This window comes from Lepidochelys kempii, chromosome 2 (genome assembly GCF_965140265.1).
Source record: "Lepidochelys kempii isolate rLepKem1 chromosome 2, rLepKem1.hap2, whole genome shotgun sequence".
Classification (NCBI taxonomy): domain Eukaryota; kingdom Metazoa; phylum Chordata; order Testudines; family Cheloniidae; genus Lepidochelys; species Lepidochelys kempii.
The window spans coordinates 247,560,507-247,578,284 of NC_133257.1; the positions used below are offsets into that span (position 1 = coordinate 247,560,507).

At 37.8% G+C, this 17,778-nt stretch overlaps 1 protein-coding gene across 2 annotated transcripts in view; it reads left to right on the forward strand.

The window, feature by feature from the left end:
* LARP4B (La ribonucleoprotein 4B) overlaps positions 1-17,778 on the forward strand; it is a 119,496-nt gene that overhangs the window by 76,938 nt on the left and 24,780 nt on the right. For both annotated transcript variants that reach the window (XM_073334491.1, XM_073334490.1), the window contains exons 3-13: positions 542-689; positions 942-1,103; positions 3,436-3,517; positions 4,471-4,607; positions 5,019-5,122; positions 6,940-7,050; positions 7,617-7,670; positions 7,753-7,962; positions 12,012-12,118; positions 12,780-13,034; positions 15,408-15,453. In XM_073334491.1, the coding sequence (XP_073190592.1) occupies positions 542-689; positions 942-1,103; positions 3,436-3,517; positions 4,471-4,607; positions 5,019-5,122; positions 6,940-7,050; positions 7,617-7,670; positions 7,753-7,962; positions 12,012-12,118; positions 12,780-13,034; positions 15,408-15,453 (1,416 nt within the window). The remainder of the gene's footprint in view (positions 1-541; positions 690-941; positions 1,104-3,435; positions 3,518-4,470; positions 4,608-5,018; positions 5,123-6,939; positions 7,051-7,616; positions 7,671-7,752; positions 7,963-12,011; positions 12,119-12,779; positions 13,035-15,407; positions 15,454-17,778) is intronic.

Genomic DNA, 17,778 nt, shown 5'->3' on the forward strand with positions numbered 1-17,778 from the left:
GGTTAAGGGGGGGGGGGGCATGTAGTGTCAGCAGCAACAATTCAATTTGCATGTATAGGTGGTGCTAAAGGAACATGCTGAATTGTCTTTTGTTTGTTTTTTTTTGCTACCAATCTTTTGGCCGCCTTCTTGCCAAATGGTATTAGCCAAGTTTTGTCATACATACTTCATATGGTGCTATTTTTCTTCTCCGTTCTCTTTCACAGGAACAGGCAGGGAACAAATCTCCGCTTGAAGTAGAGATGTAACATAAACATTTTGTTAGTAAGCAACGTAAAAGATGTATTAACAAACTTAGGAGTGACAGATCCGTGAAAGCTACAAACATTAGTCCTTGTAGCCTGCAGAAATGTTAAGGTCTACACAATGGTATCATCCTTGCACCGGTAGTTCTGTTACTGTTCCTCCTTTTTTCCCCTCAATCAGTCGTGTGGTGAAGGACCTTGGGATGCCCTCTAGCATTATATGTCAGGTTTCTTTTATGTCACATATATAAATGTGACTCATCTACGAAGTACATAATCCAAAATTTCTTTTCTAGGAGTCAACCAAGGTTTCTGAGTTAAATCCTAATGCAAAGGTATGGGGGAATCATATGTTACATTTGGAAGCTAGTGGTGCCACGGATGGTAGCGTGAACAAACCCTGGGAAGAAATACCTGACCATCCTCCAGATTCCTGCAAAGAAGGTATGACTAATAGTTTAAAAAGCTTCCGTTCTGGTTGAAGTAAACCCAGTCCAGAACTTCCGAGTAATGTCACAAATTTTCTAATGTAAGTCGTAAACACGAAAATGATTAAGAAAACAAGGGTATTCTCAGATTTCTTCTAGAATACAATTCTTTACTGAGGTTTATTTATATAATTCAGTTATTGCAAATGAAAGTTTAGACCTTCATGAAAAATCCACTTCAGACATTTTCTTGTAATCCTTGCTGCAGGACTGGATGCCAATGGTGATGGTGACAAAAAGCAGCAAAATGCAGTGTTAACAGAACTGCAGGAGCCATCGCTAACCGTTCCAGTGTCAGACCAAAGAGATATGAACCCTTTGGCTCTAGATAATTCAGAGTATGAATCGATACATGAAACCACCCAGACAGGTAAGAAAAGAAACTTTCTTTATGCTTCGATAGAAATTAATTGTAAACTGTTTGGCTTGTAGCTGAATAATGAACGTGTATACAGCAGAACCTCCGAGTTACAAAAACCTCGGGAATGGACGTTTGAAAGAACTACCATAACGTTTTGTTCAGAGTTACAAAAGTTCACATCTAAACATTGACTTAATACAACTTTGAAACTTTACTATGCAGAAGAAGAATGCTGCTTTTAACCATCTTAATTTAAATGAAACAAGCACAGAAACAATTGCCTTGTCACCTTTTTTTTAACTTTCCCGTTATTTGTTTAGTAGTTCACATTTAACACAGTATTATACTGTAGTTGCTTTTTTGTCTCCACTGCTGCCTGATTGCATACTTCCGGTTCCAAATGAGGAGTGTGTGTGTGTGGTTGACTGGTCAGTTCATAACTCTGGTGTTCATAAATCTGAGATTCTACTGTACTAGACACAAACATCACAGGAAATAATCACTCTTGCAAGTCAGCCTAAACATCTTACAGAATGTGTTCAAAATCTGAATTCTGTCAAAGTACAGTACAGTTTTCCCTTAAAAATTAGCATGCTAATATAAACCTAATCGGTTCTTGTATGATACTGCATTTTGTGGGTATTAAATCTCTACAATAAGTGTAAGGAGGTGTGCTAATAAGTGTCTAATACTTGTGTGAAGCAAAAGGCAATGTTAGTTGCTATAAAGACTTTTTTTAAAAAAATTAACCATTTGTTTAAATATGAATTTTTCACTTATCCTAATGTGTTGCTTATCCTCTTTTGTTTGTCTTATGAAACTGTTTCACACACATTCTTCTGAGTCCCCCTTGTTATAAGCATCTTAATGAAGCTGTAAATGACCAAACTTTGTCGTGGTGTGTTTCAGTAAAGTTTTCAGACTACTGCAGAAGGGTCTTGCTATACTTACTCTTAACTAGCTCTTTTTTTCAGTATATATTATAATGATTATGTAGCATAGTGTCAGGAATAGATTCCAGTTCTGACTGTTTAGTGGCATAACTAACAGCTTCAGGGATGGGGGAGAAGGAAACTGAAGATAAATGGGAAAAGGTGAATTAAGAAGGAAGGAAAACAAAAGACCGTAATAGTGGTGGTGGGTTCTAGAGATAAGCATATTTTTTCTGCTGAATGGAAAAGATCGTTAAACAGGCAGTAAATGATATAAACTAATGTTCAGTTACTATGTTTGGTCTTTGAACATACCTCCCATTGACCTCATTGGGAGTCTTCACTCTAGAGTGACTTTTAGTATGTAGTCCTAAACTTGTACACTAGCCCAAGGGCAATAATTAGAAATGAAATTCGACCTTCTTGACACAGAGTTTGACATCCCTGCTCTAGGAGACACAAACGTAACATTTTACAATGGGGGGAAAATGTGTCTGTAACCATTTGTACATCAATTACATTTACGAAAATGGTACCGTAAAACTGGTTTGAGTTACAGCAACTACATCTTTTCTTCAGAGTTGTAGTGTTTGTGAATTTGGAACACAGTGGTGAGGGCATTGGTGAAAGTGGATTAGTTCTCAAACTTCATTGGACCTCAGCCCCATTCCGACAACAAATATTACTACACAATCTCAGGAGAGGGTACCTGAGCCGGCCCGAGACCTGCCACCCCATGGGGGAGGGAGGGGCAAAGCCGAAGCCCAAGAGTGTCACCCCTGGGCAGGGGGCCTGTAACTTGAGCCCCTCTGCCCAGGGCTGAAAGCCTCAGACTTTGGCTTCACCATGGGGCTTGGGCGTCAGCTCTGGGTGGCTGGGTTCAGGTTATAGGCCCCCAGCCCAGGGCTGAAGTCTCAGGGGTGGCAGGGCTCAGGCTTTAGCTTCAGGCCTGGGCCCCAGCAAGTCTAACGGCCTCCCTGGTGATCACATTGAAATAATGTTGCAACGCACTTTGGGGTCCCGACCCACAGTTTGAGAACTGCTGATAGTTCACTGCACTGCTTCCTTGATATTTGCAAGGGGTTACTCAACCTTGAATTTACTTAAGTTTCTATTCAGTCTTGTAAAGCTCTTCCAACTGCTTGTGGGCACAGACATCCAGATATGTTGCTTTATTAATCTTTTATATTCCTGATGTAGGGATTATTTATTCCTTACTTTTCTGATTGGTAGTCATTTTTTTAGTATCTAGCGTTCAAGTCTTATTAATGTTGAAAGTTTAGGCTACAGCTGACTCTGGGTATGACTTTTGAAGAAGTTACTTTTTCGAATTTTCTGGCAAAATTCACTTTTAGATTTCACTGTTTCTATTCAATTTAATCATACAACCGTACATCTTCCATACTTAGGAGGAAATGACCAATTGCAGCCAGAAGGTCAGGAAGACCTACGAGAAGTGCTTAAAAAAACCCTGGAGTTCTGCTTATCTAGGTATGTATAATACATAAATATGGGACATCATAGGATAGTAGGATCCTGTTATATATTCCCTTCTATCCCTAAGATGTGATGGGATCTCTATCTTCCAAAAGTAAAAACTTAATGGAAAGGAATAGCAATATGAGAGGAAATGATCCATAGAAAAATTCCAGCATGTAGTGCTACTGAGATATTCTGTAGCTTAAACAGAAATAATGGATTCAATGGAGAAATTACTGGATCAGGTGCTGTGGCTTGTGTTTTATGCAGGAGGTCAACAGTGGTCACTTCTGGCTTTAAAATTAATGAATCTACTGTTCTGAAATTCATAACCCAGTTTTATTCATCACATCTCTGTACTACTTCACTACCTTTTTTGTGAATTTAGATTAAGAGGATAGTGAGACTACTATGAAATAAATCAAATACAATTCATAAGGTTGTTTCTATACCGGAGGGCTTTGATATGCTTGTGCATTCTGCCTATGCATCTGTATTTGACATGAAGTAAATAATTCCTTTTATCCTACATGGTTATAAAACTAATACAAGATGTTAACCTTTGAACTCCTGTGTTACCACTTAAAGTTAACATCCACTTACAATTGACAGTCCATTGAAACAGTGGAATTTTCAGGACCTAGCATATTCAGGAAGATGGATCACTTGCCTCTTCCAAGTATGCGAGCACAATTTGTGGCAGTGAAATGGCTAATGGGTGGTGGTCATTCTAACAATTAGTTTGAAGTGGAACAGCAAAATAATGGTGTTGAGTGGTTCTGATGGAAAATGAGTGAAAATATTTTCTCAAGACAAAGGGTGCTGTAAGAATCTGGTACTTGCTACTTTATGGAGATGGATACAACATTCCACTGTGGGAATTTTTTCTTTGCAAATAATCCTTTTTTGCACATGATGAATTTAATGGGAAACCAGGATTAACCACTTATTTTTCCTTCCAACAGAGAGAATCTTGCCAGTGACATGTACCTTATATCACAGATGGACAGTGATCAGTATGTGCCAATAATGACAGTAGCAAACCTTGATCATGTCAAGAAACTCAGTACTGATATGGATTTGATTGTGGAAGTGCTGAGATGTAAGTAAATCGTGTATTTTGACAGCATTTTTGTTGTACATACTAAATGCTTTAGAACATACTAAATATTTGCAACTTAAATAAGGCCACTTAAAACTATCGAACATTAGCGAATGTTCAGCCTTTCATCTAGTGCTAGCACATTCATATTTCACTGCCTTAGACAGAATTTCATAGTTTTAATTAGATTAAAAGTCTGTCTATACAGTAACAATGAGCATGTTTAAGATGGCTCGAAAGTAACCACATTTTATACTATGACCCTTTACACGAACAGGATCAAAATTGTTTAAAACCAGGTTTATGTAAACCATGCAGGCAGACCTTAAGTGACCTTAAGTCTTTTAAGGTGTAAAACTGCTTCACTTTCTGTTTTCTAAAACCAGATTTTTTTTTCCCCTTTCCTCTTAGCATTGCCTTTAGTCCAAGTGGATGAGAAGGGAGAGAAAGTCAGGCCAAATCAGAATCGTTGCATTGTGATTTTACGTGAAGTACCTGAATCTACACCCATTGAAGTAAGGATTTTGTAGTTCCATGAAACAAATAATGGTTCACCCTCTTGACTCAGGAATTAGCATTCTCCCGTTGACAATAAGAATATACAGAGGGGATGTAACCTACTTTTTAACATTTCTAATGAGATTGCTAGACTTTGGTTTATAAAGTCCATTAGAATGATCTGTGGTGTTTCTCTGTAGAAATGCATGATTTCAAGAATATTACAGTAAGACGTGTGTTTCACATGAACTTCTGTAAAGGTCTGAAGCACTTAAACTGCTATTGAGACCATACAGAAATTCTTATAAATAGGTTTAACTGCTGGTCTTCCTCTATAGAACCATGGTTGTAGGTCTTTCGCACTACAGGCCTATTCAGGGATTTAGGCAGGTGACCATGCCTCCACAATAGGTTAGCAGAGTACTTCTCTGTGGCTTCCTCAGCTTAGAATCTCCCTCCCTTAAAATACTCCCTGCTGGCCTTCTTCACAATATGTTCCAGCCTCTTTGCTCTGGGGCATAACTAGTAAATGGATGAAATTGTGAAAAGGAAAAACTTCTAATGCAAAAAGTCACTGCTGAAGCTGGAAGCCTGTCCCGGTGAGTGACTGCAAGCTTCAGAAGCTTTCCTGTAGCGCTGAGACAATCAGCTTGATATACACTAGTTTTGTTGGAAGGAGTGTTAGTAGTCCAGTGGACCACTAACTATGGAACGTGAAGAAAAAATCGGGGATGGAATGTGAAGTCATTCAGTGCGTATCTTTGAAGCAGATTGGACTTGATAGTAGAAAGAAGATGGAGCAGCAGAGGGATCTGTAACTACTTCATTTTGGGGAGCAAGAAGGAGGCAGAGGCACTTAACACAGGGTGGGAAAGCATATGAATGAAAACGTACAAGAAAAATTCATATTGAAAGGAATTAAATGTATTCTATTACTGGCGGAAAAAGTAATAGGAAGTAACAATGGACTTCAACATAAACAGAAGCATAACATTCTTAAAGAACAAAAAAGGGAAAATTAAAATTGAAGATATGGCAAGTCTTCCTTTCAACAGTCCAGCTATTTTAACTTTCAAGGAAGTTTTGCGAAGAGAGGCATTTCATGTGTGTACGAAGTTGTTACATGGATGTTTTCCCCCTGTCACCCATTTGCTGATTATGACAAGATGTATTGGTGCTGGAACTGTGTAGCTGATCTGCCTTGAACACTTGCAAAATAGTTGTGTGAATCACTGGCTTTAAAAATGGCCAAGACCTGTCAGAAGAGAAGTGGATGGTGTAGCTAAACACTGTAGAAACTATGGTAGATGTAAATTGTGTACATTTTCTAATGTAACGGAAAATTGTAGAAAGTCTGACCAGAATGTTCAAAGCTGCTGTCAAGTCTTCAGAGTCACATGATGGTTCTGGATATTACTTGGCTTTTGGTTCTATGAATAAAACAGAATGGAATATTCTGTACTAGAGGCAGAACTATTGTAAATTAACATTGAAAAGTATTTTTGCTTCTGTGCTGCCAAAGTCCGCTATTTTGAGGCAACTGAAATCCTGCATTTATTCTTAAATGAAAGCCCTCTAAATAGCTTTGTGCTCCTGTTTTTAAACAGTACTGAGAAGAACAATCCCAGTATGGCCTTCATAATGCAACATTTCATATCCCTGTATATGAAAAGTAAATTTTAAGATTCAGCATTACTGCGGGTATTATAATCTCTCTCAGTTGAAAAGCATTTTTATTCTGAACTCTTACCCGTCGTTCACGTTCAGAGTTCTACACTTCACAATAACCTTTCTTTTTTTTCCCCCCGTCAATTCTTCCCCACCCTTTCCTTAGGAGGTTGAAGCACTCTTCAGGGGTGATAATTTGCCTAAATTTATCAACTGTGAGTTTGCCTATAATGACAATTGGTTCATTACCTTTGAGTCCGAAGCTGATGCCCAGCAGGTAACAACTTTTTTTTTTTTGTATTGCCCAATAGTTATGCAGCCTTTCGAATGCTCCAAGGCACCAGCCGATCAGGGTGGGCAAAAATCCACTCGTAAATAAACTTTCGGTGACTATTTCTAGTCCAAGAAATACTGTTAAACCTCCAGTTAGTCATATCAGAAGCCTGATTTAGCAAAACATAACCCGTAAGAACTTTATCCTGTGTGCATATGTTCTTGTTTCCTGTGAAATACTTGAACCTTATTTACTACAAATGGCGATATTCTGTAGCATATCTTGAAGCATCACCTTATCTTAAGAAATAAAGTACTGATTTAGACTTTCTAAAGGTCTTTTTAAAAAGCTGTGTAATTCTATATCAAATTTAACTTCAGTGACTAAAGAAATGTTCTAACTTGGATTGACTGTTTATACAATTACTTACCTCCATTTAGTACTGGTGATACTTCAAATGTGGCAATAGTTCTTGGTCTACCAAAACTCCTTTAACACTAGTTGTTGTGTTAAATTAATATTCATAATGGATATTTGACAACTTTTTAAAAAAATGTCCATTTTATAAGGCTTACAGATACCTTAGAGAAGAAGTGAAAACTTTCCAAGGAAAACCAATTAAGGTAAATAAAGCTGTTTGTACTATTTTATTTACTATTAACATAATAGGTTGATGTACTTAAGTAATCTAAATCTCTCTTGCAGGCAAGGATAAAAGCAAAGGCAATAGCTATAAATACATTTTTGCCAAAGAATGGATATAGACCTCTGGACATGAACCTCTACACACAACAGCGTTATACAGCATCCTTTTATTTACCTCCAGTATACAGTCCCCAACAGCAGTTCCCTCTGTACAGCTTAATTGCCCCACAGACCTGGTCTACTACGCACAGCTATCTTGATCCAACATTGGTAAGTGTTCAGGAGTATGAAACAGCTGCTGCATGTTTAACTGTTTCAAGAAGAGTGTTTAGCGTTCAGTTTGAAGGACTGCGTGTGGGAGGTCAAAATCTAAGTTCCACTCTTCTGATTGTATGTGGTGTGGGCTTTTCTTGAAAGTGGACATTGGCAGTCCATATTTTGGAGTATGAGACCCTCTTTGAAAGAGGAATCTGGTTTCTTTTTTTTTCTTTTTTTAAAGAAAGGGAGGTTTCAGAAGTTACTTTCCTCATGCTTTAAATTCAAATCATAAGGTTTTTGTTCTAATGGTTAAACACTTAAGCATCCCCCTCTGAGTAATAGTATTAAATACTTTTAAAAAGGTAATCTTCATAGCATATGTGTATGAGTGTATTTATAAATCCAATTCAATGTTTTATGTACGGAAAGCACCAAACAGGACTAGTTGAGAGGGTATAATCTAGCATATTAGTTTAAAATTTTAAGATTTTTCTCTTGCAAGGTTAATGTGCAGGATTGCCCTATTCGACATATCCTGACAGTTTTACAACTAACATCTTTATTATTAGGTTTAAGAATTATTGATAATCTCTAAGGAAGTACTGATTTAAAGAAATCTTACATTTTCTATATTCAGAGCTAGCGGCAGCCTTAGGTCTACATTGCTAGTGCAGTCACATGAGTTACTTGACAGACCCCACACTCTCTGTATTCTACAGCCTTTCCTCCTCACCACTTACTCTTGCATCAGCATTCATGTCACGCTCCGTCAGTACCCAGCCCAAGTTGGGGAAGCTAATGGTCCAACCAGCAGACCAAATTCAGTGATGAATCCTAGTCATGTGCCACCTGAGGCATGTTGTACATGCGTGGAGAAGAAGGTGTGACTTAGTGCCACATCAGAATTACTTGGGCCAGCTCCACTCTCCACTTGTGCTTCTTGTTTGGTCAGTTGTATTCATGCATGCAGCTTTTTGTGCATTCAGTGGCTGTGGAGTGTCATTGATTGGTGAGGGCCAGGGTTGTCACAAGTGGAACCATCCTCCCACCCCCACATCTGTCTTTAATTGGGGTTAAAATAAACTAGGGTAGCAGTGCTCAAAATTAGAAAGAGACTATTTAGAAATCTTGGCAAATGATTAAAGTCTCTTTGAACTAACTTGATAATTAGAAAGTTGTGGTGAACACATTGACACACAGGGAAAGCAGCCAGAACCCTTTGCAGTTAGTGTTTAAAGGGAGCTATAGAATGGGGAGGAGCCTTGATGGAGTGCACGTTCATCTCTGGACACCCATGTCCTGATTTAAGTAACACCTAAAAACTTGTTTGATTTTTGAGATGGACAAATGAAGACTCAGTAACAGCAGTAATTGTGCCATTTTCAAACATGGTCACATTCTTGTTGTCCAACAGTATCGCTGGTTATGTCAAAGTCAATAAAAGCATGTTGAAGGTTCCATTAGAATTGGAAGGAAAAGACATTTTCTGAATGGAAAATGATCATAATGAAATGTTTTCAAACTAAGGGCTCTTCTGAGGAAAGGGTACTGATCATTTAAAAGATTTTCACTTAAAGAATAATTTGAATAACCTGAATTACATTTATTTACTACGTGCATTTCACTCAGTTTGGACAATAAAAAATACTTTGACTTTCTTGGTTCTTCACAATTAGTGCAGTGTTGCAGCATTTGGGTTACAAATGCTGTAACTTCAGAGCAAGCCTTTTTCATTGAATCTTCACTTGTATTAATAGGCTTTGTAAAATCTTTATCTAAATTTGAAGCCTAAAGTATTGAACAATGTCACTTTTAATCTCTTCATGGTGGCCTGTTTGCTGGCATGTTGTTTTATGCTGCCAGTAAGTTGTGGTGTGACAACTGCACTGTTAAATTTCAATTGTCAGTGATTTGTGATGCTCTTCGCACTTCTAGACAGTGTGGGTGTTTTCCTGTATATATAGTTTTCAGTAAACATAATGTAACCTCCAATTCTTTGAGATGGACTTGACACTGTTAAGCATTTATGTAGTACTCTTTTCATACATGTTTGAAAGTTTAATTCTCAGCTCATCTTGCTGATGCAAGTATTAACTGAGACTGTTGTCTTACTGTTAACACATTCAGTTGTGGGTTGTTTGGTTTTTTTGAGCAGCAAACTTTCCTTTGAACTAGTTAGGCAGGAAAGACAATTTTCTTGGTGCTTGTGCCATTGTAAGAAATAACTGTAAACTTGGGTTTAATTTTTTAACTAAAATGATTGCTTAGTATGCTCCATGATAGGGGGAACATTAGTAGAAGGTGGATAGGAATAGTAAAAAGTAAGTCTAAAATTTAAGAGCTTCACTTTGACTTTGGTAGCTCCCTTTCAATAAGCATTCTGTTACATCCTCTTTTCCCTATTGGGAGCAAGACAAACAGTAATACACATGTAGAGTTGTGCCGAACAACATGAAAAATTACAGGTCCCTGTAACAGACATTTACCAATTTTGGTAAGACTTTGTCAGCAAGCTCTTAGGAAGATGATGAAGAGATCTAGCATATGGAGAAACTGTAAGTGAAAGGTTGCTAGCCTTGACAGTCAACATGTTTTGTATACATTGGTAATACTGTACTTGACTAAATGTACTTTAAGAGATCGTGACTGAGGTATTTATATGTTATAACTATTGTTGAATGCTTGTATTATTAAATAGGTCAATATAAACTGATTAAGTAGCAGTTTTCTTGGCATACTGAATAAATTTAACTTACCTATTTTACTGTCTTTTTCACATGCAGTGAAGATTTGTGCAAGTTGTAGTAACTAGATAACTGGCCATTCCAATAGTTACTGTGAACTCTGAACAGAGATTGTTTTTTACGCAGTCCATAATTTTCAAATCTGGACGTCAACACTGTTTAAAATGATTTGTGTGTCAACATAGCAATCACACCTATTTTTACCTTCAGACAGCTAAAACATGAGATGTGATTGTATCCTCCTCTTTGGCACACTTGAAAATGGGTATTGGAAAGTGAAGTTATCTTAAAGTGTAACACGAATCTATAATGTATTGTGCAGAGGGATGGAGTAACAAGGTACTAGAAATGCCAAACTGGGATGTTGGGGCATTATATCCGTTTTTTGCTTTCTACTACCTTTTACACTACTATCTACTACCATTACTCTTCCAAAGCTGAATGGCTTCATGTCCTCCTTCCACACATTTCATTCTTCTGTGCAGCTCTTCACTCCTGGAACCTGCTTCCTGACCCTGTCTGCCATGCATCCAGCCTTGCCTTAAATATCTTTCTCAAAATGCACTTATTCCATGAGGCTAACACTTTAACCTTCGAGTTATCTTTGAATCCAAACCAGTAAGGGGGAAACTCCTAATCTTCGTGAAGCATGAATTAGTTACTTAAATAGCCATGTAAGCCTATTGTTGTAGTCCTCTTCCTACCCCAGCTGAATGATGTCATCTCACTATGTTGTCTCTGCTGACGTCATAAACTCTTTGAGACAGGGACACTGTTTTACTAGTTTTTAAAGCTCCATGCATGTTCTGATGCTGTATAATATAGGAAACATATCTTAGACTACATAAGGGAGAAAATTAAATCAATATTAATAGTAAAAAAAAAAAAAAAATTTTATCTCCAGTTATCTTTAGAGCATGTGTAATGGCTGTTTATAAACTTCCTCTTGAATGAGTTTGTCATGCATGCACTGGCCTAAAAATGTTCTTATCACATAATCTTAAACTAAAAATGAAAAAATAAAAACCTTTCTGAAATACTGTTCTGCGTAGAATGACATGGGATATCGTTTCAAAAATAACTTCAAGCATTCAGAACAAGCGAAGAGGACTAGATCTCAGAAATGAAGGAAATTAACCTCCAAATTTATCTTACTTTTAAAGAATACCATAGTCGCTATTTTTGACAAACCCGTGGAGGTTCAAGACCTTTAGTATAAATAAGTATTCAATTTTCCACTCTGAAGATAAACATTTAGTTTGGTTATATAGTATGTAATCTACAAATGTATGTCCACACAATGTTTTTATTCTTTAGGTAACGCCATTTCCCAATGCTGGATTTATCAATGGGTTTACATCACCAACCTTCAAGCCCCCTGCTTCTCCATTGACTTCACTCAGACAGTATCCTCCCAGAAGCAGGCAAGTTCAACCAAATAAAAATGTATATCATTTTTTAAAATATCTGTATTCCAGGAGTTGTGCAAGTTACTTTATTCTTCATAGCTTAAAAAAAACCTTTAGCTTGCAAGTTGCATGCTAAATTAAACTTGCTGTAAGATTAAATATGGCCAGATGATACTGATATCAACATAAAAACACTGCAATATTAAAAGTGATTGATTGCACTGCTCCCTTGTAGCTCTGAACTGGTCTGCTATGTGCATGATCAGAGTTTGGCTTTGTAACTTTCTGTTCAAAGTTCCCACTGAAAATGTATCTTTCTGTAATGCAGATTACTAAAATTTGTTTTTCTGGACTAGTTGCAGTATTCAGCTCTGAGAATACTGTATTTGGAATGTCTTTTTCCTGAAGTCCTTGGCTGCAATTATACTATTAGAAATATAATTATCAGCAGATTTATTCATATTATATATTTAAGTTTAGAATAGTTTTAGTCAAGCATTAAGTTAAAATAGAAGTTCCAAGGTTTAATTTTGCTAAAAATACTTTACTTGTATCCAAATAATAATCCATCTCTTTTTAAGAGGATGATCAATTTATAAGGATTATATAAATATACAACAAAGTGCCAAGCAGTTCACATAACCATTTTCGAATACAATGTATTCCTGATTTGTAGGAATCCTAGCAAATCACATCTACGGCACACCATACCCAATGTAGAAAGGGGACCTGGGCTTCTAGACAGTCCTACAATATTCAACTTTTCTGCTGATCGTTTGATTAATGGTGTCAGGAGTCCACAGACAAGGCAACTGGGGCAAAACAGGACACGGATGCAAAATACTACTACAAGTTATACAAAGAGGGATATAGGAACTGGACGAATGGAACAGACTAATATTGACTCTTCCCCTGGCTTAGGAAGAGGAAGGTGAGTGTTTTTAACAGTGGTTCGTATAAATACCTATGGTGTGGTCTGCTTCTGAGTATTTATTTGTATACACAGTAGTAAACACTTTCAGAAACAGGAGTAACATTAAAACATTAACTATGGCCATGTCTTTTCAATATAATTAAGGCTCTGATTGAAACGTTTTCTCTGAACATGTTCAGTTGATTAAACAATACATTAATACATTAAACAAGGGAGGTAACCTGTTGTGACTGTAAAATGTTGAAGTTCTAACCTCTTTTTAGAGAGAACTTTCATGTTCATTTTTGACTTGTGCTAAAATCATCTGTTGTCTAAAACTGTATAAAGAGTTATATGTTAAATGAGGGCCCAGTTTAAGTGAATTGGTTTTCTTAAGTGACTATTTAAAAATGGCACTTTCAGTTGGTCTTGCTTACTGTGTGTTCAGTCATAACTGCTAGATTGAGTGAAACAGTTAACATTTTGCACTCAGTCTAATACTGTAGATAATTCACCTAGGAGTATGTGAGCAGGATTGTATCCTGGCTAACACATAATATAGTTAACTAATTTTCAGTGGCAGGGCCAAATCGTGGTTTCACTTATACCTATGTGATGCAAAGAAAATGGAGTTGCATAAGAGTAACCAAGGGCACATTTTGGATTGTGGGATCTATTGTGCTGTAAGGAAGAAATCCAGTTTACACTTCAGTTCCCAGGTGAAGTTGGCAGGGCTGGGAGTTAGAGAAGCAATTTTTAATTTGCAAATTGAGCAGATTTGATATGGAAGCCATTGAGATACAAACATAAAACCACACTGCCATTTTTTAGTCACACTTTTAGGATTGTATGTTAACTTCCTTTTTCCCCAGAATTACTTTATCACTCTTCCTTATCAATAACCATTTCAATTATGAATAGGGCTCAGTGTCCCTCACAGAGGTTGCGGAAGTCATGGAATCTGTGATCTCCATGACTTGTGCAGGGACCAGTGTGGCTGACCCCAGGGCCACCCAAGCAGTTGGCTCTGGGGCCAACCACTCAGGTGGCCCCCCGGGGACAACCATACCAGCTGCTGCTCCAGCCGTGGTCCCTGGCTGGCTGGCTGGAGCAGTTGCAGTCTGCTGGCCCCAGGCTGCCCCTGGTACCTCTTCCTCTCCTCTGTGTGTGTGCGCGCGTGTGGACGCACACACACCAGGTTTAATCACAGGTATTTTTAGTGAAAGTCATGGGCAGGTCATGGGCTGTGAATTTTTGTTTGTTGCCTGTGACCAGTCCATGACTTTTAGTAAAAGTACCCATGAATAAGTCGTTGCCTTAATTATGAAATGTCAGTTTTTTCAGAAAGCTGAAGTCAGAAGTCAAATTTTACCTTGCCTTTTCACTAAATAAAAATGAGTACTTTAAATGTAAAAGTAAGAACTCCCGGTGTTAAATCCTTTAGTGTTGTATGCAAAAGAACTATATCGGGACATGGTTTTCTTTTTCTAAAACAGGTTTAAGTTGTGAACGGTATGTTAACATATATAATTATGTAGATGGAAGACTTAAGTGGTGTTAGAATTTACATTCTGATGCTTTTGGCACTGGATAAAACTCTAGGATATTTCCTAATGAGTTTCTATTTTTTTCTTAATACATAGATGTTATATTAACGAAGCATCACAAATGCTGTTACCTTTGTCTTTTTGGAAAGGCATAATGAAAAGCTAAAGATAAAATACGTGGTCGTCTTCAAGTGCTAGCTCATGTCAATTCCAATTAGGGGTGTGTGCACCTTGTGCACAATAGCCGGAAGGTTTTCCCCCTAGCAGTACCCATCGGGTCGGGTCGGACACCTCCGTGGTGCTGTATATAGGGCCCTGCCAACCCGCTGCCTCTTCAGTTCCGTCTTGCCCGCTTTGTGCCAACAGAGGGGTGGGCTGCTGGGTCTTGGAATGGACATGAGCAACACCTCTTGAAGAACAACAGTTACGAAAGGCAGGTAACTGGGTTTTTTTCTGCAAATAAGCTATGTTTTCAAGTTTCAGCCAGTACTAAATCACTTCCTAAATATAGGGTAAAAATTATTCAGCCCTTGTTTATTTAATGGTTTTGGGTGTCCCTGAGGCTTCCTGATAATTTTAGATAGTTAGATATTTTGAACAGGGGGATTTTCATTTTAAAAAAGAGTAGTTTTGCCTTGTGTAAACTTCGTGGCTTTTTTCTTGTATGAGCTTTTCTTCAATCATATTTCCTCCTTAATCCTTACTAGTCACGGTCTCTAAAATAATGACTTGTATAATAAGCCTCTAGGATGAGGGTGACTGTAATAAGGTAACTCAGAAATAGATTATTTTTATATCCCATCTAGACAAAGTTCTGATGTTAATTGTATGTTCTGTCTTCTAGGAAAAATTCATATGGCTATCGAAAGAAAAGGGAGGACAAGTTTACAGTGAGTGTTGGATCATAATTTAATCTATAAGTGAAATATGGATAACAAACAAGAACTTGATTACCATGAAGAGTAACTGACCAGGCTTAAATAAGATGTTACACAAGAAAATGTGCTTTCTAATAGTAAACTAAAGATAACTGACTGTTTTGTTAAGGAAAATAGATCTAAATCTACGTTAGAATACACCACATAATGAACACTAAATATCGGGGGGGGGGTCTGATTATTAATGCAGAAGGTTGGAGAGAAAATTTGAAATGCTAGTTTTTTTTTAATGATACGTTACCCCCATTCTTACTACTTGTGATACTTCAGCTGAATGCCTGTGTATTTATTTAAACTTCCAGTGAGAGTTGACAAGGTAAGTACAAGGATTCCTCGAGGTTCAGACATGCCTCGTTTGGAACTTGAAAATCACTAATGCGCCATAGTAGAATTAAGAGTTAAAGAATTAGATATCTTACAGTGATTAATTCATTTGCAGTATCAATGATATAACTGGAACACCTATTAAAATGAGGCAGAACGCTGATTGTAGTATGATGTTTCAGCTCTAAAAACATCTTTGTAGAGAAGAAGCCACTAAGGTGCTTCTAAAGTTAACAAGGGGTGAAATGAGATGGATTTCAGAGGGAACACCGCACAACACCTGATTTCAGAAATAAAGTGAGTTCATTTTATGATGGGTGGTGTATGAGCACAGTTGCCATCGACATAAAACTCAAGAAATAGATCTTGAATGTAGTGTGCACTAACAGTATTGCAAGTTACCAAAAAATGCTGTTAATCTGTAACTTAATACAACTTAAATTTTAGGCATAAATAAAACATCAGACTGGAAATTTGAAAAGCTTGGGCTTACACCAAAAAAAAAACTTTAGTCAGTATCTGTAGCTCTGTTGTGGGACGTGAGATTTGATTTAACTTTATACCCACAGCCTTTCACTCAATTCACTTGTTTAAAATTTCATTGTCATAGCCCATTTGACCACTGTTGCAACAGTTTCTTGGTAAATGATGGTGAAACTTCATGAAATCATTTTTTCCTTCATTACATTATTACTGCAGATCTTCACTGAAGGAGGTGGCCTCTGCATAGTCCCACTTGTGGGGTTGGTGCCTCATGGCGTTGAGCTGTGGAATCTTCTAGACAGCAGGGTCTCTTTCTGTTCGAGCCCCTTCTAGAGATTCAGATGGTATAAAAGGGAGAATGGGCCCAGCTGCCCTTCAGTTGGTTTTTAGCAGTCAAATGTGCAACGGTCTTGGATTGCAGATGGTATCCTTGGTGCTTCCCTTTCTTTTTCTTCTGTCCTTTCAGTTTTTACTTACATTTTAGATTGACAGGTTGGTACAGGTTTGTTTAGTTAGAAGAACAAAGAAATGGTACACATCAGGCACAGGTACTGTCTGGACAACCTCAGGAGCAGGAGAGCCACCTCATTCACCCCTGCTCATGGCAGTGACTTCAGGCCCAGTTGACCAATTCTGCCGTCAGATGTCCAGCATCAGCTTTACTAGCTAATCTGGCGTTTGTGACACCAATAGGACCTGGGCCACCTTCTGCTCAGAAACTGTTCAGCTGAGTTCCCTGATGTCTGGATGATACCACTGAAACCTTGTAAGCTGTTTCTAGGCCCAGATTTGAGGTGATCTTGTACCTATTAAGTCTCATTCAGTTCTGCACCATGTAATGGCTCTGAAAATGTCTGATTTCTAATAATGTGCTGGTGCTGTGACTTTGAAACGGTCCAAGACCATTATTGCTTGGAGGCATCTAGTTTACCAAGACCATGGCCTGTCTCGGAAACAAAGCAGCAACACTTCCGATCATTGTAGCTGTACGTTTGTCCTGCTTATATGCAGTCAGCTGCACGCTGACAATCCTGCAAGCTTCTAGAAGAAAGCAAATTAAATATATATTTAAAAATAAAAGTTGGCATCTGCTCTTCAGACCCCACTGCTTTGGCATCAAAAGTCTTGATTCTGACTGGACTCTTGGGTGCTGCATTGCCAGTGCTTTAGTCCGGAATCTCTGCTGCTGAAGGTCCTGGAAAACCTTAGGCTTCCTTCATCCATTAAGTATAGCAGGCAATCTATTTCAAGGACAGATGCAGTATCAATGGTATAAGGGGAACCCTTATTAAAATGAGTCAGAACTCTGATTGTAATATGTTTCAGCTCTAAAAACGTCATTGAAGAGAGAGAGTCTCTCTTTTTTTTGTTTGTTTTGTTCTGTTCTTTACTGAAACCACCTGGACAAATAGTGAAGAGTTCTGCTATGTAACTTTTACTACTTTTTGTATTAAGTCCTATAATTACTAA